The 27,298-nt window shown below is 42.8% G+C and overlaps 1 protein-coding gene across 5 annotated transcripts in view; it reads right to left on the bottom strand.

The window, feature by feature from the left end:
* The window catches only part of KCTD1 (potassium channel tetramerization domain containing 1), a 181,530-nt gene that overhangs the window by 27,856 nt on the left and 126,376 nt on the right, over positions 1-27,298 (bottom strand). For 3 of the 5 annotated variants that reach the window (XM_061168859.1, XM_061168862.1, XM_061168858.1), the window contains exon 2: positions 17,105-17,283. In XM_061168859.1, coding sequence (XP_061024842.1) covers positions 17,105-17,283 — 179 coding nt within the window. Of the gene's footprint in view, positions 1-17,104; positions 17,284-23,476; positions 23,588-27,298 lie in introns of those variants that run through there. The other 2 variants (XM_061168861.1, XM_061168860.1) reach the window with 2 other exon arrangements.

Genomic DNA, 27,298 nt, shown 5'->3' with positions numbered 1-27,298 from the left:
TTTTAAATGTCCATAATAAAAAGTTTTTCTTAAAAAAAGGGGGAGATTGCTAAGCTGGGCATTATTATAATGTTAAAAAAAATCACCAGTTAACTTACTGTTGTTGAAACCTTACTTATCACACAGCATTTAATTCACTTATAACTGTTAACAAAATTCTAGAAATAGTTCTTTATAGTTTCCAGACTTGGGAAGTTTCATCTATATCTCATGAACACAGATAAAAATGAATTCAGAGCTTGTTATAGAAATGGATGGAAGTAATTTAAGAGAAGGAAGAAAATACCTTCTAAGTAAAAGCAAACAGAACAAATTGTATCTACTTATGGGGAAGTAGCGTTTCCAGTACCTGTTCCCCGTGGCAGCATCATTTTCTTTAATGATACATAGAGCTGAAGAAAGTAGGGGAGAAAGGAAAGACAAGTTTAAAATATAAGAAAATGTGTGAGAGCGCCAACAATCGCGGAACTCGGCGTTTTGGAGAATTGATCGCTGACGGCAATACTGATGGCTCAGAGGGAGCCCAGAGCCACTCGGGGGGCTGCAGATCCTCCAAGAATCTCATGGGTCCTCCCCTGACTCATGGGGAAAGTTGTTTAAATTAGGAGAAATTACATTAACTGCTTACTATGAAAAATGTGTTATAATTAACTTGATTTTTAAAAAAAAACAACAGAATTTACAAAAGTAGCCTTTTTATTCTTACATTTATTGAATGCCTACCATGTTCCTGGTGCTCTGCCAGGCCTCTTCAAATGAACATGATGTGGTCCTGCTGGGTGCTATGGAAGGACAGAGGACAGGGACCTAGCCAGCCCAGGGCAGGGAGGGAAGGCTTCCTGCAGGAGGCAACACTGTGCTGGGTCTTCAGGATCACCAGGTGTAAGGGGAAGGGCACAGGGGCTTGGAGAAGGGATTTCAGGCAAGAAAGAGCCTGATGGGTGAGGTGGGCAGCACCAACAAGTGAGGAGCATCTCTCTCAAAGGGTCACCCTGAGCAGAGCATGTGAGGGCACAAGAGCTTGGCCGCGGTGCCTTCAGTAATATCTCGGAAGCCCCTGGATGTTCAGCTCTGACTCACAGGCCTGGGTTGGAATCCTGGCTTTACCATCTTCAGGACCAAATTGGTTTGAGTTTTGATTTCTTCATCTGAGGAATGGGATAATATCCTGTCCAAAGAATTCTTATGAGGCATAAATGGATGTCTAATACGAGCTACATTTACCGAGTGTCCACTACATGCAGGGCACGGTACTGAGCCTTCACAACGACTCTGCTAGGTAGACACCATCACCCTCGTCTTACAGGTGAAGACACTGCAGCCTGTCCGCCAGCGCTGAGGCAGTGGGACTGCAGAGCCCAGCTTGGAGCCACTCCCTTACTGCCCAGTGGTCGCTCTGCCCCTTGGTTAAGCCTGGGCTCCGTAAATGTTGACAGATTTTCATCCTTTGGAGACGACGTGCAATGCCCAAACAGAATCCGATGGTATATAAAATCCTGTTGTGCATCTTGAATCGGAAGACTTTTAATTTTTTTGGCTGTGCCCCAGGGCATTCGGGATCTTAGTTCCCAGACCAGGGATCCAACTTGCGCCCCCTGCGGTGGAAGCACGGAGTCTTAACCACTGGGCCACCAGGTGAGTCCCAGAAGACTACTTGTAGTTTATTTTTTGTCCTTTTTTTCTAAAAAAAAAAAAATTTATTTATTTGGCTGCGCCAGGTCTTTGTTGCGGTACGTGGGATCTTCGCTGCGGCACGCGGGATCTTTACCTTGCGGCATTTGAACTCTTAGTTAAGGCTTGTGGGATCTAGTTCCCTGACCGGGGATGGAACCCGGGCCCCCTGCATTGGGAGCGCGGAGTCTTAGCCACTGGACCACCAGGGAAGTCCCGGAAGACAACTTTTTACATCACCTGGTCCTGCTCTTTGGTTTGAGCAAGTGTCTGTTTTAAAATGATTTCTAGGGCAAAGGGCTACTTTTTAAGGTCAGTCCTGGATCAGAGCATCATGGTGTCCCGTGGGAGCCCACTTTGGTATTTTCGGCTCCAGCGGTTTCCGGTTAGGCTTCCTCTTGCTTTCTCTGTGGGCAGGCGAGCCCGCACGTGTGCACGAGTCGGCCCCCCAGGTCACCCCCACTGCTCCCAACGGGCTGTTCTATATTTGGAGGTATTTGTGACACACTCCTTTTTTCTCTTGACTTAAAACTCTAGAATATGTTTTCCATTTTACAGTGATAATTACTATTCAGAGAAAAAATGTTATAAAACATTTTTTGAGTTTGTGTTAGGCACTCTGCTAAAAACTCTCTGGATTATCTGCTTTAATCCTCACAGCAACGGTAGAGTATTTATAGGTGATACTTCGATGTTAGTGATGGAGAAACTGAGGCACAGAGCCACCAGGTCACTGCTGAACTATGCAGCCTCCCGTCCTGGAAGAGGGAGGGCCAGCCCAGCCTCGACACTGTCTCCGACTCTCAGTGTCCGTCTGTCCCAGAACTCCTGCTCCTTTCCCACTCAGACACCTCCTGCCAACCTTTCTGCATCTTGCAGCGCCACTCCAGTTTTCTTGTTACATAAGCAAACCCTTTTGCATGTGTTCCCGTTGAATTTAACTTATTTTTGAGGGCTGTTCTTATTCCTGGGATTCTGAGTGTTAGCAGCCCCAACTGTTGAAGGAGTGCCTTCCTATATGATGAAACATTCCTGACTCTTCCATTTGTGCCCTCAATCTCCCTCATAAACGGCATGAACTCAGCCCATCCCCGTGTGGCTGTGCTCTCCCAGTGGCCCCACTCTCTCCACCATACTTTGAGGCTATCAGTAAAAACAGGATGTGGAATGGAGCCCGTCCCTATTTCCTCTGGTATCTTACTATCCCAGGCTGTTGTAACTGGCTTACAGTACGTCACAGCAGTCCTTTCAAATAAAAGCATCCTATTAATTATATGACACTAGGAGAGGGCTAGGGAGAAGCCAGCTGTTTCTATTTTCAATTTAACAATTTTTTCCTACTTGTAATGGAGCCAGCAAAACAGCAGTTTACAGTGAAGTATTTACATATTTTGCTTAGTACCTAAAAGTGAAAAAACCAGAGGCTTCACACAGTGTTTAATATAAAAAGAAAGAACAAGAAAAATATAATTTAGTTAAAGGCGAGGTAAATGCTTTTTGAAAACCTAACAGAAGATGTATGGAAGAAAGTAAGTGAATCTATACTGTCTCCTTTGTACACCTATCCTGCTACACACACACACAAACACACACACACACACGTCATTACCGACACCGTTCAAGAGTCTTAGAGTATCATTCAAATACTCAGGAGTATTGAAAGGTGGTTGGATGAATGAAAATGAATTATTCTGTCACTGTATGATTTCAGAGTGACTAGGAGGCTTAAAAACACTTTCAGAAACTAGGCTTTTGAGTTTGAGATGACAAAGACAAAGGGAGGAGATTTAGCCCCAGGACTGTGAGTTATACCTCCTTAGAAGAAGGAAAGAAAGCTGCTAATTGGACAAGAGTCATATTTACAGAGCTTCAGAAGTATCTAAACATTTTAAAGAATACATAAAATGTCCACCCTACCCTTTTGTTGAAAACACCGTCTAATTGCCTCTTCAAACCACGATGGATGATGTACCTGGTTGGCTTTGTACTCTGAGAAGCTTAAGATTTTGAATTTATGTCGCAAGGTTATTTACATAGTCACCAAATCAAAAATGACATGTGAAAAATATGAAGTTTGTATCAGCTCATGATTCAAAGACAACATTCTCGGGTGTGTGGGGTTGAGAAATAAGGAAAGTGGCTGTTGACAGCACCTGCCTTTGGCTGTACCACGGTCAACAATGTGCTGTCATAGTTGAGCGTCTTGTGTAATCGTCCACGCCCTTCTGGGGCTCAGGCTTGGTTTATCACAGTTTAAGAATTTACCCAAAGGCATCAAGCCGGTCCATAGACTCGCTGGGCGGTAGGTGTATCTATCGATGTTTCTCCCTGTCCCTTCCAACAAAAACCAGAACCAAGCCCTGACCTGCAAAACGTTTAAAGAAACAAAAGTATCCCAGCTAATGACAAGAATTTCTCATGTTTCTTCTTCCTTTCTGTGATCATATATAGAACTGGACAGACTGCAGGAGTCATTTGATAACCATTTGCTTCCCCTATCTTTTGTTCACATCACTTTTCATTTGCAAGTCCTGAGTGAAAGTGCACTAAAGCCAAATCTTCTTTTACAAATAACTACTTTCTCGAAGTTTTTAAATCCACATAAAGGATTACAAATGGGTTCTTCAAGAGCCCGTCAGGACGTGTATTTGGAAATACAAACTGTGTCGTCACTGTTGGGTTTTTGTGATCGTCACAGATGTCTGCCAGAGTGGAGACCAGAGCTTCATTCACACTGACCATGGCTCCCCAGGTTTGCTTCACTGTTATAACCTTTATTCCAGCCCATTTTAACGTGTCCAACAATTTTCTCTGAATTCCACCCTTCATGCCACCTTGTTCCTTCTGTAACGTATCATCAAAATGGTGATGTTGTGATGAAGTACCTTACGTACCACTAAGATTACGGATCAGCAGGATACACTTAAAAGAGCCTTCTTTTTTTCTTTGACATTAACTCTTTTGCACCGCTTTGAGACTAGAAGGGTTTTCCTTTTTTAGGTAAGCTCTGAAGCCCTCAGGGCCTTCTAAAGCTGTTTTAAAAAAAAAAAAAAAATCAATTTTTGGAGGGGTGGCAGGCACCTAACCAAGCCCTAATGAGGCTGGGTGGGAGTTCTGGAGCATGTTCAGCTCAAATCATGGAAACAGGTCTGGGTGAGTTCAGATTCACCTCTTGGTTACGAAGCCCTCTGAGCCTGGTGAGGTCCGCCACTGTTTGAAAGTGGTGGTTAGCTGTTACGCACAGTTGTAATTTATCTTCTGAATATGGGGAGCACAATAAGAAAAGCTGCACAGGAGTAAAAATAATCATTACCACCAAAAAAGATAAACAGCAAGGTCATTACTAAGCAAACCGACACATGGCGTTTATGTGGCAGCAGGAAGCCATTATCCAAGTGACTGTGTCATTTCTACTGACACTGCATCTTGATTAGATTCAGACAGTCCAGCAAAAAACTGTTATAACTGTGGGACTGAAGAAAGTTTTTTTTTTGCAAATGGAATTGCCACCCAATTGTAACTTCTGGGTGTCTGCCTTTGGAGTATGACCACATGAAATGCATATGCCTTGTAAGAGCACAACTGACTTCTCATCCCTCACCACCTCTCACATCCCTCATCCTCCCACCAGGACCACCCTGGGCACATTCAGAAGCCACACGTAAAGCATTATGCACCCACTTCAGCTTGCTATTTTGGAGACAAATTGTTGCTACTTTCTATCTCCAGGCACCTTGAGAGTAATCATTCAGAGTATAATATTGATAATTCATCAACTTGAGTCAATAAATCCTGCATTTCTAATGAAAAGAAATGGCATTTTAATGGGTTATTTATATGCTGATAATAGAACAAACTGCCAGACATGGCAGATGCAGTGAAATGGACTCTTCTAAGACCACAGCTCAAGTTTCAGCAGAGGGCATCTGGGTGTTCAGTGGACCCATAAGGGATCCTTCAGTGTGACTTTCAGAGTTTTGTTTTAAGTCCTCAGAGTTTACAGGCAAATTATAACATCATGTGATTTTGTTTTGAATAAATGCTTCTCTTCAGAAATTAAGGGAGGGGAAGTTTATTTTCTGCATTGGCTTAATAAAAAAGGCTCCCCCAACTTTAGAATAACTTGTGCATTGTTTTATTCCAGGCAAGAATACACGCAGCATAGACACCTCGCTGTATCCTGCACAGAGAAATACGGAGAGATTTCATCTCTCTGCAAAGTAGACCATAGTGGTCTGGGAAGACAGAATTAAGAGGTATATGGTAGACACAAGCTCTGGGGTGTGATATTCTGCCCACAAAGCTCCCTACGTAGCCAAAATGCAGTTTGTCTTTTGGAAATTCACCTAAAATTAATGTTGGTTCTCATTTGCCATAAAAAAGCTCTCAAACGAAGCACTCAACCAGAATCAGAGTTATGTGACCAACAGAAACTACAGGATTTAAGGAACCAAAGTCATAGGAGATTTGTGAGCTGGGTTGTGGAAAATAACATTGTCAATTTTAAGCCCTTCTGATGGAACTGTTCTCAAGAACACAGTAAAGTGGAGCATATTTTTCACATATTAACCTTGTACGAAATTACCAGAATCTTCTACGAAACACCTATGAATTAACTTTTTCAAACAAGTAAATAGAACATATAGTTTATTATCAAAGTATTTCTTGTATGATGAGGCAGGAAACATGAAAGTACGATAACAAACACGGGGCAAAAACAACGCTGGCGTTGCCCAATGACACCATTTATCACGACAGATCAAAATGAGCACAGTCTGTATTATTGTCCCAAGTGCTGAGAATCAGGCCAGAAGCACTAAGAAAAGCCTCGCTCTAACACTGTGTCTCTAGCCACACCACCGCTGTCCCCACCATGCTGCAGGGGGATGCATTGATGTTTCACTGCCCTTCTCTGCAGATCTGTGGCCCAAACTCGGAGATGCAGGTGGATTACCTGGATGCCAATGAAAACTGCTCATTTCCCTCACATCCTGGGATACAGATGGTGGCCGGAGACAAGGAATCTGCATTCTTTCAAGCATCTGGAGATGATCCGAGGGGCTCAGGGAGGAGATTATCAGTTGGAGGAAAACATTCTGAAGGCAGGTGTCACCCTTCTGTTAATCTGGCTCATTGGTCTCTGGGTTGTGACCGGACTGATTTATTCCCTTCTCCTTACCTTTTCCCTTCAGTGTAATTAGGCTAGAAAATCCCTTTCCGGTCTCTGCCTTGAAGGAAAAAGGATGTTAATCTTTGCTGCCCAGATTGGAGTAGGCTTGCCGTTACGATCTGACATCACTGTTAGCACCTGATGATTCAAAATGTTTGACCTTCACACTGCAGCAGCCCTGTGATGGCTGAGCTGCTCCAGGTCAGAGCAAAACTCATTCAACTCAACTAAGCAAAACTCATTCAACATTTGACAAATATTTATCAAGCATTGCCAGGCACAGTTCAAAGCACTGAAGACTACTGGTAGATCTATTATTTGTTTTAAAACTTAAAGCGTAAGCTTAGAGGGCATGTTTTAGAAATAATTTTTTTAAAACAATTTTTCTGATTGGTGCAGGCACGTGTGTTTTGTGCAGTGGTGTGAATCTGAGATAGTTTGCTGCATCACGGGGCACTCGGGTCCACTGCTCCAGTAGCAACAGGAAAGGGAGGAGCCCAGCAGAGAGGCGGTGACTAACACATCAGTGGACCTAGACGCCCCTAACCTGATTAGCAGCCCTACCTATCCTGGCATCTGGTAGACCATTCCTTCCCGTGGGCACAGCGTGCTGGGGCCAAAGCTGGTCACTGAATGTTGTGCTAATGATTTTCTCTTCACAGGTCAACCCAGTGGCCATCAGCAGGTGGCAAGATCACTGGTCCAAGGCCAACTTTGTCCCTTGCTGTGGGACGACTGTGTGCACTGGACATGGGGGCATGAAAAAAAGAGCTTCCTGAAACCCACAGGCAAATAAGAACAAGATTCATTTATCCCATTGCCCAGTCTAAGGCGGTGCTTTGCAGACTTTTTAAAGTCATGACACACATAGAAAATGATAGCACTGTATTTGTATGACACTGGGCAGCAGGAGAAGGCTGCTCATGGCAGGAGACCAGGCCGGGAGCTCCGGCACCACGGGGGCGGCAGGGCTCACACACGCCCCAGCGCTGACCCAGAATTAGGTGAAGGCCACCTTGAGAATAAAATAGCTTGAGATATTGTAGATGAGCTGCCCCCTTGGCTAAAGCTCACCTTTAGAACACAGTTCCAGAAGGTGGGAAGATGGACTGCATAGCTGAACACGGGAAGCGTTAGCAAATCCCGTGCCCGGGTCCAGACCAATGAAATCAGAATCTCTGTGGGAAGGACCAGGTTTTTTTTTGAATCCCAGTTGATTCTAACATGCCCCCAGGGTTGAGAAGCATGGCTATAAAAGAATTAAAAAACCAAGGTCCTGGAGTCAGAGTGGGAGTTGGAATCCTGGCTCTTCCCCATTTGCCGAATAAGACTGAACACGTTGCTGAGCCTCGTAGAGCTGCGCGTTCTTATCTGCTAACTGGGGTCAGTAACAGGCCCTCCTATAAGCTTATGGCGGCACACTGAATGATATAGGTAACGAACCCAGCCCAGCTTTAAACGTAACTTTCTATTTTGAATAGCTTTATTCGATTATTTGACCTTCATTGTTTTGAGGATCTGGCCTCTGGGTACAGTATCTCACCCAGTAATTAATCCATATATCAAGCAAACTTGTGAATGTCCCCTGTGGCAGGCCCGATACTAGGTACCAAGAACACAAGGATGAGAACTAAGTAAGAAAGAGTTTTTCAGGAAGAGGGTTTCTAGCTAAGCTGAGGCTGAGTTCTCGGCAAGTGAGAAGTTAATAAGAATCGAGAACGTGACCTACAGTCCTGTCCTGAGCTGTTCCACGCTGAATACCCAGTGTTACTCCCCACCCACCGTTACTGCTCTGCCATCAAAGGCACCAGCACCATCCGTGGGGGCAAGGCGGCCCTCACCTTCTTCCTGGTCTAAGGATCAGGCTAAGGGATCCGCCGGCCTTGTTACTGTTTACCTCCCAGGGCCTTCTGCCCACATTTATTGTAACATCTGATAACTCTCTACTTTGGTCAACACCAAATCTAACTTCAATCACCACCAACTGCAAAATTACAGAAAATGTACCAGAAACAATATCATGGCTGGGACTTCCCTGGTGGCGCAATGGCTAAGAATCCGCCTGCCAATGCAGGGGACACGGGCTCGATCCCTGGTCCGGGAAGATCCCACATGCCGCGGAGCAACTAAGCCCACGAGCCACAACTACCGAGCCCGCGTGCTGCAACTACTGAAGCCCGCGGGCTTAGAGCCCGTGCTCCACAACAAGAGAAGCCACTGCAATGAGAAGCCCGCGCACCGCAACTAAGAGTAGCCCCTGCTTGCAGCAACGAAGACCCAATGCAGCCAAATAAATAAATAAATAAAATAAAAAGAAGTGACATTTGAACTGAGTTAATATGAAAAAAAAAACATGGTTAATGTAACTAGCAAGGTGATCTGAAGATGATGGTCTGGGCTGGAGCTGTTCCGCACCCATAGCCCAGACAGTAGACTTCACCCTGTACTTCCCTCCTGCTGAGATGAAGGGTGAACATATGTATTTGCCACACATCAGATAACAGGAGGTGAATCACAGAATTCAGAAGAGGCCGTTGATCATCGATAAGGTGTGACTTGTGATACTGAAGCAATAACAATCTGCTTCTACATCGACTCTAAAATGTAAACTAGATTTTGTCTTGAAAATGTAGACGAACTAATAAAGATGTATCCTGAAGAAACAAACCATAGAATAAAATTATCTTTAGACTTAACATAGGAAGCAAACTACATCCCAAGGCTATTCATCCTGTTTTATTTTTCTTCCTACTTTACTTACTACCAACTCAAATATTGTTAATTGATTGTTTACTTGTTTATTGTCTGTCCTCTCCTGCCCCCAAGTAAACGACAAGAGAGCAAGGACTTTGGTTGGCCAGTGTATGCCCTCGTTGACAGGGAACACAGAATAAATCTGTAGAATGAAAAAAAGAACATGACAGGGAAAACTACAGGCCAGTACCTGTAATATGGCTGCATTTTTCTTTAAATGATTGTCTAAGATAAGACTTGACGATGGGCTTCCCTGGTGGTGCAGTGGTTGAGAATCTGCCTGCCAATGGGTCTGGGCCCTGGTCTGGGAAGATCCCACGTGCCGCAGAGCAACTGCGCCCGTGAGCCACAATTACTGAGCCTGCGCGTCTGGAGCCTGTGCTCCGCAACAAGAGAGGCCGCGATGGTGAGAGGCCCGCGCACCGCGATGAAGAGTGGCCCCCCCCTTGCCGCAACTAGAGAAAGCCCTCGCACAGAAACGAAGACCCAACACAGACATAAGTAAAAAAAAAAAAAAAAAAAAAAAAATTAGAAACTCAGTTTGTGTTCTAAATTGTAAAAAAAAAAAAAAAAAAAAAAGACTTGATGAGCTAGATTACTTTAAAAGCTAGGCCTATGTTGTGCCCAAGTGGCAAAGAAAGTTTGCTGAATCTGCCAGCAGTGCAGCCTAAGTTACTGAAGCTGGATTTTCAGCACTAAACAGAAAATGCAGTTTCATCGTTTTGAAAAAACAAAAAAGTTTTTTGAAGCTGGTTTTATTTACTCTTTGCCTATATAAGCGAGGAGCAGTTTTGGAAAAGCATTATTGTAAGATGAAAAGAAGAAACAGAGCAGAGGAAAACTTGTCCCTGTGATCCTGGAGAAACTTTCCATTTTTCATTGGCCAAGTGCTTTTCCTCCTTTTACATCCCTCCGTAAACTAATTTTCTTTTTTTTTAAGATCAACCAGTCAGAACTGCTCACCATTAGACTGTCCTCATTGTATGCATTTCCACAGGCGTTTTCCCAGCAGCAGGGATACGTTCTCTTTTTCCATTTGTGCTGAGACTATATATGCCAGGTTGATGTCCACTCATCTAAACCCCCCCAATAACCTATTCTGTGATTTTTAAAAAAGCTTGAGATAGATATTGAATTATAAATCATGCTGATCTAAAGAACAGGTCCTAATAAAAAGCTCTGTACTCAGTGCCATGCGATCATTCTGAAAGAAAGTTCAGGGAACTGTTTGGCAAACAAACAGGATGCATTAATTTGGGGGCATTTTTACTGAGATCCTGAAGCGTGAGCCTGTGTGATGACAACGTGGGACGCACCATGTGTGTCTAGGGACCAGAGCGTGAACTGGAACTGTGAAGTCAAAGTCAGAGCACAGAACCCCCAGCCCTGACACGGGATTACAGAAAACCCCCGGGGCTGGTGCACAGCAGTTACCCGGAAATCCAGACATTAGAATTCAATTGTCCTGAGAGTGCGGACCAGCCCCTTAACGTTTCAAGTGCCCCACTTTTCCTTCAGTGCAGCTCCACGTAACCACCCTGGAAAGGCCAGCACATCGGGGGTGAAGCCTGCCAAAACCAGATCTCTACTGGCAAGGCACACATGCCTGGCATCGCCATCCTAAAGCTCCAGATACACACACCCCTTGGGTGGCCATGGGTGTCGACTGCAACGTTGAAAGCTGAGTCTCTTGAGTTTTGCAATTACCTACATATGCCAGTGTGCTTAGTAACTGTGCTGCTATTTAGGAGAGACCAATTCAGCATAATCTCCTTATGTCGGAGTTAACTCATATACTTGGTTTAAAATATACAAAAGCTCTGTCAAGCAAGCAGATGGGATGGCTCAGGGGATTGTAACAGGAGATTGTGTCTTTCACCTCTAGGTTAGTAGCTCTTTTAGCTAAAAGACCCCTGCCTCACTGCCACCCAATAGGTGTGGTTAATCAGCAGTATCTGCCCACTTCTTGGTTTTAAAAAGTCCACATCTGAATAACCATCAACATAACTGCTGTTAATATTGTTTTTGTTCGAGGTGACAGTAAATGATGAAACAGACCTAACTTTGAACTCAGACTTACGTCTTCTTTTAAAGCATAGAACGTTTCTTTAATATCACACACACGTGTGGCTAAGAAGATATTTCACTGTCAACAGTAGGAGATTTTAAAGAGGCCATGTAATTTGGTACCAATATTACTTACTTATGACAAATTAGATACCTAGATGTTTTGTTACCAATGATGTTAGTGGGTACCTTGGATTTCTGAGTCAGATATAATCAGGTCTGTCCTTAAAATTTGGGGGGCTCAGGGCAAGAGTACAAGTGAGGTCCACCTCCCATATGTCTAGGTATTTACAACTTAGAAATCAGGGTAACAAATTGCTAAATATGTTCTATCTTCTTTGTATATCTATTTAAAATATATATATATATATTTTTGGTTTTACTTATTTGATGTAAAATTACTGCAGATCTGAACTGGGTGTTTTACTTGGTGACTGCAATTCAAAATAGCAACCAGAATTGGAGACTTGTAGGCTCCCCTGAAAGGGAACAGTGTTTTTCACTGAGGTGGTGTGGATCAGCCTCTGTCTCGTAAACACCTCCAAAGAACTGTTTGGCATCTCACACGAAATGTTGGTAAAGTCAGACCACACCACGGATGTATGCAGTACTTCAGTTAATTTGAAGCCTTTATGTCCAGTCCTGTTAGCAAAAAACCACTCAGTAGGCTTCCCTGGTGGCGCAGTGGTTAAGAGTCCGCCTGCCAAGGCAGGGGACACGGGTTCGAGCCCTGGTCTGGGAAGATCCCACATGCCGTGGAGCAACTAAGCCCGTGCGCCACAACTACTGAGCCCGCGTGCTGCAACTACTGAAGCCCGCTCGCCTAGGGTCCATGCTCCGCAGCAAGAGAAGCCACCGCAATGAGAAGCCCGCGCACCACAACGAAGAGTAGCCCCCGCTCGCCGCAACTAGAGCAAGCCCGCGTGCAGCAACGAACACCCAACGCAGCCAAAAAAATAAGTGAAATAAATAAATTTATTAAAAAAAAAACAAACCACCCAATAATGGAAGTGAATAACAACATAAGTAATTAACCTTGTTGTAAAATATAAAAGTCAACTTGCATATTGAATCCGTACTCAGGGTTTACAAGCCAAAAAAAAAAAAAAAAAATAGGGCATGTGGGTGCACAGACAGTGGAACCAGGTAACCTTGCTAATTAAAGAAATGAAGATCAAAATGTATTTTCTTTGGTGGAATGGCCATTATGATATAGCATGGGAGATTCATTAAGTAAGAGGCCTGTGTTCACTTGGAGGGACCATGCAAAGCCATATGGTTAAAATCAGGATCTCTTAGGAAAATCGCAGAGATTCCCGGTTCACTGGTCTGGGGCGTGGCCTCTCATGGCCTTTTGATGCTTTGCAGGTGCTTCTAATGTTTAGCTGTGTGGTCCAATGTACCACTTTCTGGGGACAATGTTCTAAAGGTAGTCTTTAGCCCAGAGGACAACAAATAGAAATAGAATAAAAAATCACCCACAATATTTCAAAATGGAGTAAAGGCCCTTTGTAGAACCTTTGAAATTATAGAAGGACACTACATCTTTTAGGATCACTTGTTACAAACAACTTAGTACTTTTACACTGCAAGTTTCCCCCTGAAATCCTAGAAAAGAAAACCGAGGAAAAAGCCCTTTTCCCCTCTGGGCTACACCAAGGAAAGTGTGGGTGAGAGAGGAACCAGGGTGCTCTAAGAGGGAGAGGGGGCAGGGAATGGTCCAGTAGGGTGAGACGTGTTCAAGACACCCAGAATCTAGAGAACTCGACTTGGAATTATTTGTAATTTTATGGTCAGGGGCAACCTAATGTCCTACAATTTATCCCCAAAAGGTTGATATATGTGAGAGATTTTCCCAGAAGTTGGACGGAGCATCTGACATCTGCGGAAAAAGCATGCAGAGCTATTTCTTCCCTATATCTTTGACTACTAAAAGTTGTGGACGGGTCCCATTAAACTGACTGCTGCTTTGAAATGAACATTTAATTTCTTTCCAAGCACCCCCTCCACCCCCTCCCAAATCCAAGAGGAAGCAAAGCAACACACAGTGGTCCATTCAACATCCACAGCATTGTTTTCCAACCAGTGTCGTCTGCTTTAGGTGTAAGCAACAGAAACAGAAATTACTTGTAGGGCTTGTTCCCAAAAGTTTGGACATAGGCTTAAAAATATCTCCTAACAAAAAAGATGATCTTGGAATAGCTCGGCAGTTCCGAGACAGGTGCGGACATTAAAGATAAAGGACCAGAAGGTGCAGGCAAGGAGGCCCTTGAGCCTTTACGGATCCAGGCAAGTATCCAGAAGTGAGGCTGTTTCTGTGGTCTAGGAAATGAAGGAATGGGATATATTTGGAATTTGGAAGGCAGTTTGAAAAGAAACAATTGCTGGGTTTGGCAGAAGATTAAGTATAAAGGCAATACTACGTGTTGGGCACAGGGCCATGTCGTGCTTTCCATAATCACATTTAATCCTCCCAATAACCTTGGAAGAAGATGTATTTGTGTCTATTTTACAAGACAGAAGACAGGCAGTTAGAAATTGGACCTATCCATGGCCAAACAACCATTAAATGGGAGCGTCAGCATTCAAACCTGGGACTAATGAACCACATATTATTTTTGATGTTGCTCCCAGGACACTGGGAGCATAGAGGTGACAGCGAAGCATAGAGAAAGATCGAGAAAGAAAGATGAACAATTTTATCTTTTCTAATTAAGTTGGTGAAAGAGAAATTCAATTTATGATGTATGTAAGTATCAGGTTTGGGGAGGGGGAGGTTTAATGAGATTTTTAAAAAAAATCTGTGCATATATATAGTTCCGTGCTGTCCAACAGCAATAAAGAGCGAGACACGTCTGTAATTTTGTGTTTTCTGGTAGCCACATTAAAAGAGTAAAAAGAAACAGGTGAAATTAATTTTAATATATTTTATTTAACTCTATTATTATTTATACGACTCAATATATTATCATAGTATCACTCCAACATGAAATCGATATCAAATTTTTGAGATATTTCACATTTGGGGGGCACTAAGTCTTTAGAATCCAGTGTATATTTTACACTTAAAGGACATTTCAGTTTGGACCAGCCACACGTCAAGTGCTCAAAGCTGCAAGTGGCTAGTGGTTCCCATATGAGACAGTACAGATACTGAGAGTGCTGAACCCGTACTGAGATCCATGAAACGTGATGCACGTCTCCGGGGGAAAATAACAAGGGACAAAAAGGGGACTCTTAGAAATACCCATGCAAAGTTGGCCTGAGGAAGGCTTTCCAAATGAGACACTATCAGAGGTCTTTACTACTGCCAAGCATCGAAACGATTGAAATGGCAAATGATTTGAGAGAGAGGAACTGAATATACAGAGTCCCTCACTGTCTATCTTATACCACTGCCAATACACCAAGTGACACCAGTGAGCTTCATGAAAGCCAAAACCCTGGTGGGCCTTAGTCAGTGGGAAGAGACCCACCCAGCTGCAATGAGCACGAGAAAACCTACCATTTACGTCACATGCAAATAGTGTAATGACTAACTTCCCTCCTGTATCACAGTCTAATAATCAGACTGAAGCAAAAGGCCACCAGATCAGACCAGTGCATTCTGCTATTGTCGAAACTTGCTTTTTGACTCATGTTTGTTTGGTGACTTGCCCCCTAGAATTAAGTGTTCATCTGAAGAGGCACAGTGATTTTCTATTGTCGATGTTGGTATTAGAAGGTTAGAAGGAATGGAAATAGACTTTTTTTTTAAAAAAGAACCTCCTTATATAATGATACTCTTAAGAAATATAACCATCATGTAACAGTTTTGTAGCATCCAATAACAATGCATTTAGGGAGGGTGGAGACTCAGTAATACTAACAACTGACTGATATGATCATTTCATTTTAAAATATACAGTTTTTTTTAATTTTTATTTTTTTGGCCATGCTGCACAGCTTGCAGGATCTTAGTTCCCTGACCAGGGATAGAACCCATGCCCCCTGCAGTGGGAGCATGGAGCCCTAACCATTGGAACGCCAGGGAATTCCCAATATACAGGTGTTTTGGGTAACTGAATTTATAACATCTACTTTTAAAAAATCATTTCATGTCTATTGTAGAAATTAAATCTGGAAATTGAGAGGGAAAATATTTCATCTTTTCTCAACCTTCACATTCCTTCATAAAATATCAGATAGTGAAGTGAGACTAACAAAAACCAAAAAAGCAGTCTTTGTGCAGTTATGACAGTGATTTGTATGTCAGTGCTCTCTTCTTAGGCTGTAAGTTACCTGATACCTGTCATACTGTAGGAGGTTCTCAGAAATGCAATGAGTGCTTTTCTGAAGGCCAAGTGCTGTGTTTCCATTCCATTTGAGCAGAAACAAGCAGAGAAACACCCTTTCTCCTGACAGCAGCCCACGTGAGCTCATGCCTCTTCCTCTACCCACCAGCCGAGTGGCCCGAAGATAAATTCCCTAATAGGATCTGCCTCAGCTCCCAGATCTAGGTGGAGCCAGGAGGGGTGTCCTGGGGCGCAAAGTAAATTGTTTCCTTGGAAACTCCTTTAGAAACGGCTGGGTGGCGGGACTTCCCTGGTGGCGCAGCGGTTAAGGCTCCACGTTCCCAGTGCAGGGGGCCCGGGGTTCGATCCCTGGTCAGGGAACTAGATCCCACATGCGTGCCGCCACTAAGAGTTCATATGCCGCAACTAAGGAACCCACCTGCCGCAACTAAGGAACCCACCTGCCACAACTAAGGAGCCCACCTGCTGCAGCTAAGACCCAGCCCAACCAAATAAATAAATAAAATTTTTAAAAAAGAAAAAGAAATGGGTGAGTGGGGCGTGGGAGGGAAGTTCTCATCAGCGTGGTGTACACGCCCATTTATAAACCACTCTCCCCCTTCATACCCTTTTCCTATTTGCTTATCTGCCTTGAGCGTTCATAACTTCCACTGCCCTTCATTTTTTTTTCAAACAAGGCTATCTTTCTGGACTTCTGCCAACTGTTCTAAATATACTGCCCTACTGATAAGAGTCTCTCATTTTTTTTTTTCTCCAGTTCACAAGTTGGGCCAACTATAAAATTCTAAGACTTGATAAGAAAGTGTGTTTTAGAAGAAGAGGACAGAAGAAAGGTCAGGGGTAGAAATCATCATCCTTTGTTTACTACGCTGAGAAATGTGAAGCTCTCAGAGGAGTGAAATATCACAGAACTCCATTCTCAGTGACACTTTCACACGTACTCGGCTAAGCTCTGGATCAACCCCTGACTCGTAGGAGATTTACGGTCATGTCCCAGAGCCGCCTCCATAACAGGTGGCCCACATGATGCTTTCATGTCCTACCCCCAGCCCTGGCGAGGCTGCACTGCTAAGCTGGTCAAAGGAAAAACAGTTAGATCATCAAATACATGCACTTTGGAGCGTGACTTTGTGGCTTTTCGGATTACCTTGATTCGGGATATTTGGTGAGGGTGGCCAGGCTGCTGGTGTACATGTGGCCGCCCACGTCGATGTGGACGGGTGCGTTGGATTTTGTGAGCTGTGCTGGAGTAGGAATGCCTTGGTTGTTCAGTGGAGATGCAGGAGATCTAGTGATCAGAGGTCTTGACATATTGGGCCGACTGTCCTATAGAGAGATAAGCAAGTTTAGACATGTCTTCTTTTGTGGAAAGGAAACCCATACATCCTACAGAAGAAGCCAGTGACTAGTGTTGGATATTCGTTTGGCAATAAAACCTGGAATATCGGCAAGCTCTCGCTTTTGTTGTAATGAATATCAAAAAGCCCCCCAAATCTGTAACAAAGAAAAGGAAAACTTCCCATGCTCAGAATCAAGGAGCTGAGCTAATGTTCATCTCACATCATCCCACACACTGTGATGGCTTATTTTACTAATGAATTCTCGCATTTAACAACTGGTTAATGGCATGTGGAGAACTACTATTCATTCCAAACGAAAAGATAACACTTAAAACAGTCCACTCTAAATAAAATACATATGCTTTATCCTTCTCTTGGAAAACGTCCTTATTGCTGTGGGCTCGGGACAAATTCAGACCTTTGGCACTTGGGTTCTGCAGAATGTTTTCTTCAATTTCTATCTTCCAAATCAGGAAAAAGAGGACATGACTGGTCTAGCCACCAGCTCACATACTCAAAGCAACCTTGCAAATAGGCACCAGAGGGGCTTCCCTGGTGGCGCAGTGGTTGAGAATCTGCCTGCCAATGCAGGGGACACGGGTTCGAGCCCTGGTCTGGGAAGATCCCACATGCCACGGAGCAACTAAGCCCGTGTGCCACAACTACTGAGCCTGCGCGTCTGGAGTCTGTGCTCCGCGACAAGAGAGGCCCACGCACTGCAATGAAGAGTGGCCCCCGCTTGACGCAACTAGAGAAAGCCCTCGCACAGAAACGAAGACCCAACATAGCCAATAAATAAATAAATAAGTGAAATTCTTTTTTTAAAAAAAAAAACTAGGCACCAGAAGTTCATCAGTCAACAGATGAAAAAAAAAAAAAATCAACCCACACTCTACCCATCTGGTTCCTGCTTCTCTCCCTATAAGACTATGGAGCTGGGGACACTTTGAAAAGAATGTCCCCTCCAGTGATTAAGTATGTGCTTGGGAGCCATGAGCAAGCCGCTCTTCTGCATGCTGGGCTCCTGGAAGAGATCAAGTTCCCAAGGTTGGGCTGAGGCAGATGTCCGTGTACAATGTGCTGCCCCACAGGCAAAGGTACCACGGGAGCAAACGGCATCACGTGACGGCAGCGAGAGCGTGCTGAAGAAACCGTACTCTTGAGAAAATAAAATATGACATCCTTTCCATGGATACAATATAAATATTTCAAACACTATTCAGACATGGTTGATTGCTTTTAAATTAGAGCCCAAACCACAGACAAGTCAAGTCAGGTCTCTGGCACTCAATGAAGGGGGTCAAATATCTAGAATCTACGATTGAGGAATAAGCTAAAATAGCACTTATGTCTGAATTCTGCGAGGCGAACGCCACAAGGATACTTGCAGATTTATAATTTAGCCAGAGATTGTTTGCAAACGTGCAATCAATGTGTGGTAGTGCCAGTGATAAGGCATAATAAAGGGATTTTGAGAAATGCCTTTGATGGAGATTACAAATGGGAAGTCATCTAGTTTTTGTGCATAAAGCCCAGCATGATGAAATATAAATTTGCAAAACATCCTAGATTTTATGATCCGAAACAGCTTTAGGAGTTACCTGGGGCACAACTGTTAGACTAGTTAGCATTAACCACATGTCCAGGCAAGACTGGGAATGCACGTGCTTTCTGAAACTCCGCATCTACTGTGAACGGGGTGGTGACTGGGCCTTTACACAAAATGTTGACCATCTGTGTGGTGCTTTTCTCCAGGCTGAATTAAACAGAGCTCAGGAACAGTCATAGAAAAAAGAGCTAATGTTTCATTTCTTAAATTGGGTGGTGGGTTCGTGGATGTTCACTGTGTTATTCTTTATACATTCCTGTATATTTTTAACAATGCAAAATAGATATTAAAAAACACAAGGGATGTTTGTAACACAGAGAGAAAAGTGAAAGAGGTACTGGATAGGGGAAAAAACTAAAAAACAAGGACACAGTTGGTAGGAAATATAAAACAGTTAAGGCTGGGAAATATTCAAAGTAGCATTTTAAAATTTGGGTGTCAGAAAATGCATTTTTCCTTTAAAAATACAATCATATAACCTCGACTTTTAAGAGCTACGTACTACCTGACTTCCTTTTAGAAAATGATTTCTTGGCTAAAGACACACACACACACACACACACACACACACACACACACACACATCCCCGTCTTGGTTACAATTCAGTCCATCACAGCACTGCATCATCTGTAATAGTTTTTCAGTTGGACACATTCTATATCCTGCCTCTGGGTGCTCGGGAGAAAATGAACAGTTTTGCAGGGTTAATACTGTAGTTAGACTGTGACCTCACTCAGCACAGCTCTAATTCTGTGAGGTCTACGGAGAAGGAGGAAAAAGTGAAAGCATAACTGATAGGTTGAAGGATTCCAGATTTCTCAGAATATATACCATGTACGCTGAAAATCATGTATGTATAGATATTGCTAAATTTAAAATTAAACCAGTGTTTCCTCAGTTGGGGGGTGAGGGGTAGTGGGGGGATTAACCCTTAAGGGCAAGGAGGAAGTTTCCTAATGGCTTGGCTCAGGCAGACTAGTAAGACTTTTTTTAAAAATTGAAGTATAGTTGATTGTTGTGCTAGTTTCAGGTGTACAGCAAAGTGATTCAGTTATTTATATGTATACACACACACACACACTTTTTCAGACTCTTTTCCCTTATAGGTTATTACAAACTATTAAGTATAGTTCCCTGTGCTATACAGTAGGTCCTTGTTGGTTCTAGTAAGACTTGACGTGTTATAATTGGTCCTTGGTGAGCCTTCCTACCTCTTCTTCGAGGCTCTCTCTTCCCATCCTGGGAGCTTTCTGTGTTCCGTATTTGTCCCGTTAGTTAGATCATTTCTAAAGCATTAACTGCTATTAGCTAATGGAGTTAAGGGTTTCCACTCAGTATTTTCTGCACTGATGCAGGCTGAAAGAATGCATAGGCTGGGGTGGGGGAGCATATTTGGGCCGGGTGGTCTTGGCGCTTGTAGGAGACCCTCGGATCTATTGCATCAACTCCAGATGCTTCAGCGACACAACTCTGGCCACCTCCTCCCCTCACCAGTGACCGGAACTGACACCTTCTCTTTTTTATCTATAGATGCTGAGGTCCCGGATGGGATGCCTGAGCCTACAGAAGCCACTTCCCTACCAGCCTAAGGATGAAGCCAATGCCCAGGATGGCTGATCTGGGTCCTCCCTGGCACTGCTGAGACACCAAATCAACCAACTCTGAGCCTCCAATCTCTTGATTTCCTGATACTTGGGAAAATAAGTTCATCTTTAAAGCTGGTCTGAGTTGGGATTTCTGCTACCGATCCTGATTCCTACCCTTCCTGGATACAGCCGCCTCCCCAAGAGGTCATTCGGCTTGGCGAGACTTGGCCTGTGATGCCAAGAACAGCTGCCTGCTGCCAGATGCGGCAGAATTTTCTATCATATTATCACCATTCTTCAACTACACTTGCCCATTTTTAATTGCTCGTCCAGCACCATCTCAGTTTGTATATGTCTTTTAGCCTCTCACTTCTGATGAGACGAAAACCATGAACTTTAACCAGAGAGAGGGCAAGCGTCTTGGATGTGCCATCATCACTGCCGGAGAAACAGCTCAGAGCACCGAGGTGTATTCGGAAGGGTGGCCAGACAGAAATGTGTTTCTGATAATCCCCCTTCTGGAATTCCTCATCCGGGTGGTGGGCTGGGGGAAGGAACCCCACTCTAACATTAAGTTACTTGGCTATTGCCCCTTCCTTGTGCAGCCCACTGTTCCTTCCCTCCACAGTCCCAGGCAGTGTCCCCAGGGATGGACATACACCAGCGAACAGGACAGGCTGCTCCTGTTCAATGGGAGAGAGAAGCCAGGAAACAGGCAGGGGAAGGCCAGCAGCTTACTGTGGCAGCTTAACTGCAGGGATACATAACCCAGTCTTGGGGGCTGGAAGGTGGGATGTGGAAGGCTCCCTGGAGACAGTCTAAGCTGAGATCTGATGGATGAGAAGTCAACTCACAGTGGGATGCAGGAAGGAGAGCACACGGTACATTCTAGAAATTAAAATTTCAGTACACTGTGAGAATTCTTCCACTTGTTTTCTTCCCAAGTATGGAGGGAAAGTGCAGGAAACAGAAGCTTGTAAGACGATGGTCTGAGGACCACAGAATTAAATGGTAACTTACAATGAAAACATAAGTAAACCCACCGTAACATCCTTATGAAGGGAAAAGGGGAAGAGGAAGAGGAAGGAAGTTCATAGCCAGCTTTCTAAACAGCGCTGTCCAACAGAACCTTCTGTAAGAACGGAAACAATGTTCCATATCTGCACCATTTAGTAGGGTGGCCACGAACCCCATGTGGCTATTTGAGCCCCTGAAGTGGGGCTAGGGCGACTGAGGAACTAAATTTGTAATTTTAATTTATTTTAATCAATTTAAATTTTAAGGTAGGTAGGCCAAGTGTGGCTCGTGGCTGTCATATGGGACAGCAGAGTAAACCTTGCTTGAATTTTTCTTAATCTCTGGACGCCCAAATCATGATAAACTTGAACTTATCACTCAGGGAGAAGCAGGGACATTTTAAAGTGAGTACAAATGGTCTAGGACTGCCCCCCACCCAACACATGCATTTCCCTCTCCCCTTCTAACAGTATTTCTCCCTTTTTTACTGATTTTATGAAAATAAAAGAGATTAGTAACCACACAGTGGGGCTGCTGCACACACATCTCTGGATCTCAGAGAGCCAGCCCTGAGACACAAAAGCACATCCCGAATGACTCCCTTCCCCCGAGGTGACAGACAGCAAAAGGAAGCTGTGATGACAAAGCTCAGAACACTGGCCACCTTTTCTGGGGGGCGGGGGGTAGCTGGCTGGGAGGGTATAAGAACAAGCCTTCTGGAGAGCTAGAAAAGTCCTGAATCTTAATCCGGGAGGTTAAACAGTTGTATACGTATGTATGCCTAAGATTTATTCATTTAACTCTTTTTTTTTTTGATGTGGACCATTTTTAAAGTCTTTATTGAGTTTGTTACAATATTGCTTCTGTTTTATGTTTTTGGTTTTTTGGCCAGGAGGCATGTGGGATCTTAGCTTCCTGACCAGGGATCGAACCCGTACCCCCTGCATTGGAAGGCGAAGTCTTAACCACTGGACCACCAGGGAAGTCCCCTATTCACTTGACTCTTACATTATACTTAAAAAGAAAATAAACCAAAAATAATCTTGGAAGAAACTCCTCCAATCAAAACACTTTCCTGTTCAGATACTCATTTAAAATTCTGTGAAATACAGTCTTCTTTTAAAAGCCAAAAAGACGTTTATTATTCCCTCTCGTAGGATTCACCAAATCTGACTCTAATACCCTGACACGAAACAGCACCTGAAATTCTATTTCTAATTCTTCTTTCCCTCATTTCTATCCTGTAGAGATTTTCCAGGCATGTTGATCAGTTTATCTTTAAGATTTCCATTTCCCAGCTGCTTTCAGTCTGCGGCTTCCTTGTAGCTTAATCATCCATCTCACCTATCCAACAGAGCGGCAATGATTTTGGGGGAGGATAGCCCTTCAAGGGATTTGACTTCAGGCATCTTTCAAAAGAAGCTAATGAAAACTTTGCCTCCTAAATCTAACCTTGCTGTGTGCTGTTCAAACAGGAGCCCCAGGGGCACCGCCTAGAACAAATGAGCTAAAGTTTAAACTGAAAGTTTTAATGACTTTATTTGTTAAGAATGTATGCCCCTGTCTCATGTCACGTTTCACTATCAAGTAGGACTATATTACCTCTATCACTGGGAAAAGAAACAGGTTTCTTAGGGATACTTCCAGAAAAGCATGTCTATGGTAAAATATTTATCTATATTATTTGATATTATAATTCATAACATTCAATAGAGCAGTGAAGGAATTCAACACAAATCATAACTTTTCCACATATTTCAGCCTGGGTTTAAAATACATGTATTTATATCACACACACTCTTACACACATACTCAAGTAGCTTCTAAATTATATGGAATGCATGGAGAATGGAGTGTTCTGATTGATTCTGTTTTCTGATAGTTGGCCAACCATTTAGGCCATGAGCCTGTAATCAAAGTGTCTTAGACCAGGATCCTGATTCCTAGGATGGAAATCTGTGGTTACCTTGGGAGGGTTAGTTTAGAGCTGACACAATCCTGTTGGACTCACAGTAAAGGTTTTTTAGAGAGAAACATCCCTTCACCGACCATAGTTACTCAATCGGGTAGTAAGACTCTCAACCATAATGCCAACATATTTTGTAAGGGCCCTCATTGTTTCTTCATTCAAGTAGTATTGATTGGGCTCCTACTATGTGTCAAACTTTATGGTCTCTTCTGACTTTAAATAGCAGAATGACCCTGGAGAGAGAGAGAAAAAAAAAATCTTTTCTTATAATTTCATATAGGTTTAAAAAAAAAACAACCAAGCCCTAGCATTATTTCAAAATTGAAGATTGTTTCTGTCAATCTCTGAAGTCAGCAGAGAATTAGGCTGAAAAGTCTTCTGAACATCCAAATTTGATATCAAATCTTCCATTCACTTTATTCACAGGAACTCCCTTCAAACTCATAGAACCTGCTTACTCTTAACTCAGAGACGCATAACAAGTGTGGTCATTGGTTTTCTAGCCTATACAAGAATCATCCAAAATTAAGTCATCCCCAGATCAAACCCCAGACTAACTTAGATTGGAAAGTATATAATATATTGAAGAAAATTTTCTGCCCAAATATGATAAAGAAAAAATTTTTTAAAGGTAAGACAACTTTCAAAACTTTATATAGCTGGGAAAAAAATCACCTACACAGAACACCTCAAGTGTACAGGAGAAAGAGCCCTGGTTTTGGGAATCTGAAGACCTGGTTTGAGTTCAGGTTCAGCCTTTGTGTCATCTTGGAGAAGTTACCAAACCTATGCAACTCTAGTTTCCTCATCTGTAAGACAGGATGAATCTTCCCACCCCACAGAGAGATAAAGCTGGCAGTGGGTGAGATGTTTGTGAAGGCATACAATACAGTGCATGGCATAGAGAAAGACAAAGGAAGTTTCTTTCCTTCTGCACGTGAAAAATGAAATTTAATACACCAGTACACCCGATGTACAGAGAAGATGTCTATGGATCCAGTGAGAAGTATAGAGAAGTTTTAAAGCAGTTGAGGAGGTAAGACCCATGGGTGAGAAAGACAGCGTTTTACACTGATAAAGTACTACGTAGTGGGATACAGATAAATAAAAACAAAATAGGACAGAGCATAACAACATGTGAGTTACGTGCTTTGGACAAAGCCTATAAAAGGAAGTAGAGAATGAGATCATCACAGTAGGTTCATAAATGAAATGGCACTTGAGCTGTATTAATATTTTTTTCAGATCAAATCTTAATTTCACAGATTAAAAAAAAACGGAAATCAAAAATAGGAGACTTCAAAGTTGTTTCAAAATGACTAGCAACTGTGTTAAATTAATCTGCAATTACTTCCTAATCTGAAATAGCAAAATGTTACTCTTCTTGCCTTGGGCCAGGAGTAGGGGTTACTGTTGTTTATCTATTTTAACGCACAATCTTTGCCAGATATGGAGTGAGTGCCCTCAATGTGCCTTTTTCCCCTCCAGTAATGAAATACATATCCAAGAAGTTCCTGTATTAGATTATCAAGCTGAGACCATGAAAAGAACAACTATTTGCCAAGATTTCTCTGCTTTGTTTCCCCAAAAGCAAAGTGAATTTGTAAAAGGAGAACACTTTGATAGAGTTTTGCTGTGTTTATTATAGCTGGATTAATTTTTAAATTAGATTTCTTGGATATTTTTAAATGTACTTAAAACATCACAGAGTATTTTAAAATAGACATTGTAGCTCAACTATGGATATTACTGGTTTTTAAAAATTAAAACATAGCATTAAAGCGAAAGCAGGTTCTGTCACAGTTCTATAGGGAAAGGCCATTTTTTGCAAAAATATGTGTATGTACCATGAAAAAAATTGAAATTAAATGCACCAAAATATTAGTAGGGGGCAGGACTGGGTGATGATGTTACAGGCAAATTTTGTTTTTGTTTTTTTCTCTTGTGCTTTATGGTGTTGAACATTTATTACTTTCAAAATTAAAAAAATATATTATTTAAAAAAAGGAGAAAAACAGCACTATTTTGCTCAATCGAATCAATTAGTACATACTCTTGGCACACTGTTATATCTTACTTTCATAATCAGCATTTCTTGGACATTTTTAAATGAAGGACTGAATGAAGAAATACAGAAATGGAACAGAACTTAGGGGTAATGCTTCCTTTCCCTTTATTTTCTTGCCAGGGAGGAAATGTGCAGAACAGAAAATTAAATGGGCCTCAGGTCACGGTAAGCTCATATTTAGCTGACACAAGTCTATTTAGTTTGATCCTGAAAGAAAGGGGCAGGGGCCTATGATTTTTACACTCTTGGGAACTATCTGGTCATCAGTCCCCTCCCCCAGGTCCTCTCCATTCCCAGATCTAAAACCCAGCAAGATGATAAAAGCTGCACACGCACACCTCCTGTGTTTCCAGAAGTCGGTTCTGCACCTGCTTTCTTGGAAGGAAGATGCAGATGGCAGCAAAGGTTGACAGTGAAACAGTACCTGACACTCAGAGAGGGCCTAGTCTGAAACCAGAAACCTCTGCACAATGTTAAGTATTATCACCATTTCACAGAGAAGGAAGTTGACTCTGAGGTCAAGTGGCTTAGCCTATAATTACCTAGTAATGAATTTACTGTGATATTTTACACGCTAGCCATTGTGTACCAGGATAAGTTTGCCACTCTCTACTACTAGGCGATCCATGCCCTGGTTTTCACAAGAGAAGGGAGAGATTTGTGTTGCCCCATCCACATTCTTCCACCCGGTCTGTTTTGGGATGAAGAAAACTGTCTGGAGAGTTTGAAGGATGGATGGTTAGTGGTCAGGCACAAGTCAGGAGCCAGCTGGTCTAGGAAGCGGACACCTTCCCCAGAGCCCCTGACTCTGTTTCCCCGGCACAGAGAATTGGCATTTCATTGATTGCTCTAACTGCTAGTCCTAGATGTTACCTACAGGACACATCTGCCTCTAAATAAACAATAAGCTTGACTTACTGTTTTGTTCGATGTGGTCATAAAAATTCCTTGTCCGGTAGAGTGTCAAAAGCTAAATGGGTGACTTCTAACCTTAACCGAGTCCTTAGAAATCTCCTCTTAAGGTGCCTATTTGCTTGACCTTTATGAGTAACACTTTTTTTTTTTTTGGCCGTGCCTCGTGGCATGCAGAACTTCCTTGACCAGGGATGGAGCCCGTGCCTCCTGCATTAGAAGCGCGGAGTCTTAACCATTGGACCACCAGGGAAGCCCTGCACGACCTTTATGCATTAAAAAATAAAAAATTAAGATACACAAATTTGTAAGTATGCTGACTTACTCTCATTTACATACTAGGTGTGTTCAAAAAGTTCATTTGCTCACTTGTTCATTCGCTGAGAAAATGTTGGCTCACTAATTTGTTTGGTGCCGGGCTAGGGTACTGTGGAAGTGAACAATTCAGGGAGTGAGAGTCTGATTTAGGAATAAACCATATACACAAGGAATTCCTGATGACAAGAGAGCCCCATGTAAAAAAAAAATCAAATTATATTTTAAATGTCCCGAGAACTACTTAAGCAAATCATTTGGAGGGCAAACACTACTTTGGTACAGTAAGGAATGAATCACTCTTGGTTTTATGAGTCCAGAGTACATTATTTTTAAATAAGACATACCTGTATTTAGTAATTCCACATTACAAGGATCATACTCCTAATTTTCGACCCAATTACCTTTTAAAAAGGAAACCAGTTGCAGTGTTTCTAACAGTGTTGACATTGACTGAAGTTTCTAAACTCAGAGATGTTTTCCAGAGGATGTGACAGAGTGGAGGCCCAAGTTTTAGTCTGAGC

This window comes from Eubalaena glacialis, chromosome 15 (assembly GCF_028564815.1).
Source record: "Eubalaena glacialis isolate mEubGla1 chromosome 15, mEubGla1.1.hap2.+ XY, whole genome shotgun sequence".
NCBI lineage: Eukaryota > Metazoa > Chordata > Mammalia > Artiodactyla > Balaenidae > Eubalaena > Eubalaena glacialis.
The sequence above is the reverse complement of the archived record's forward strand: the minus strand, read 5'-3'. Positions and strand labels throughout refer to the sequence as shown.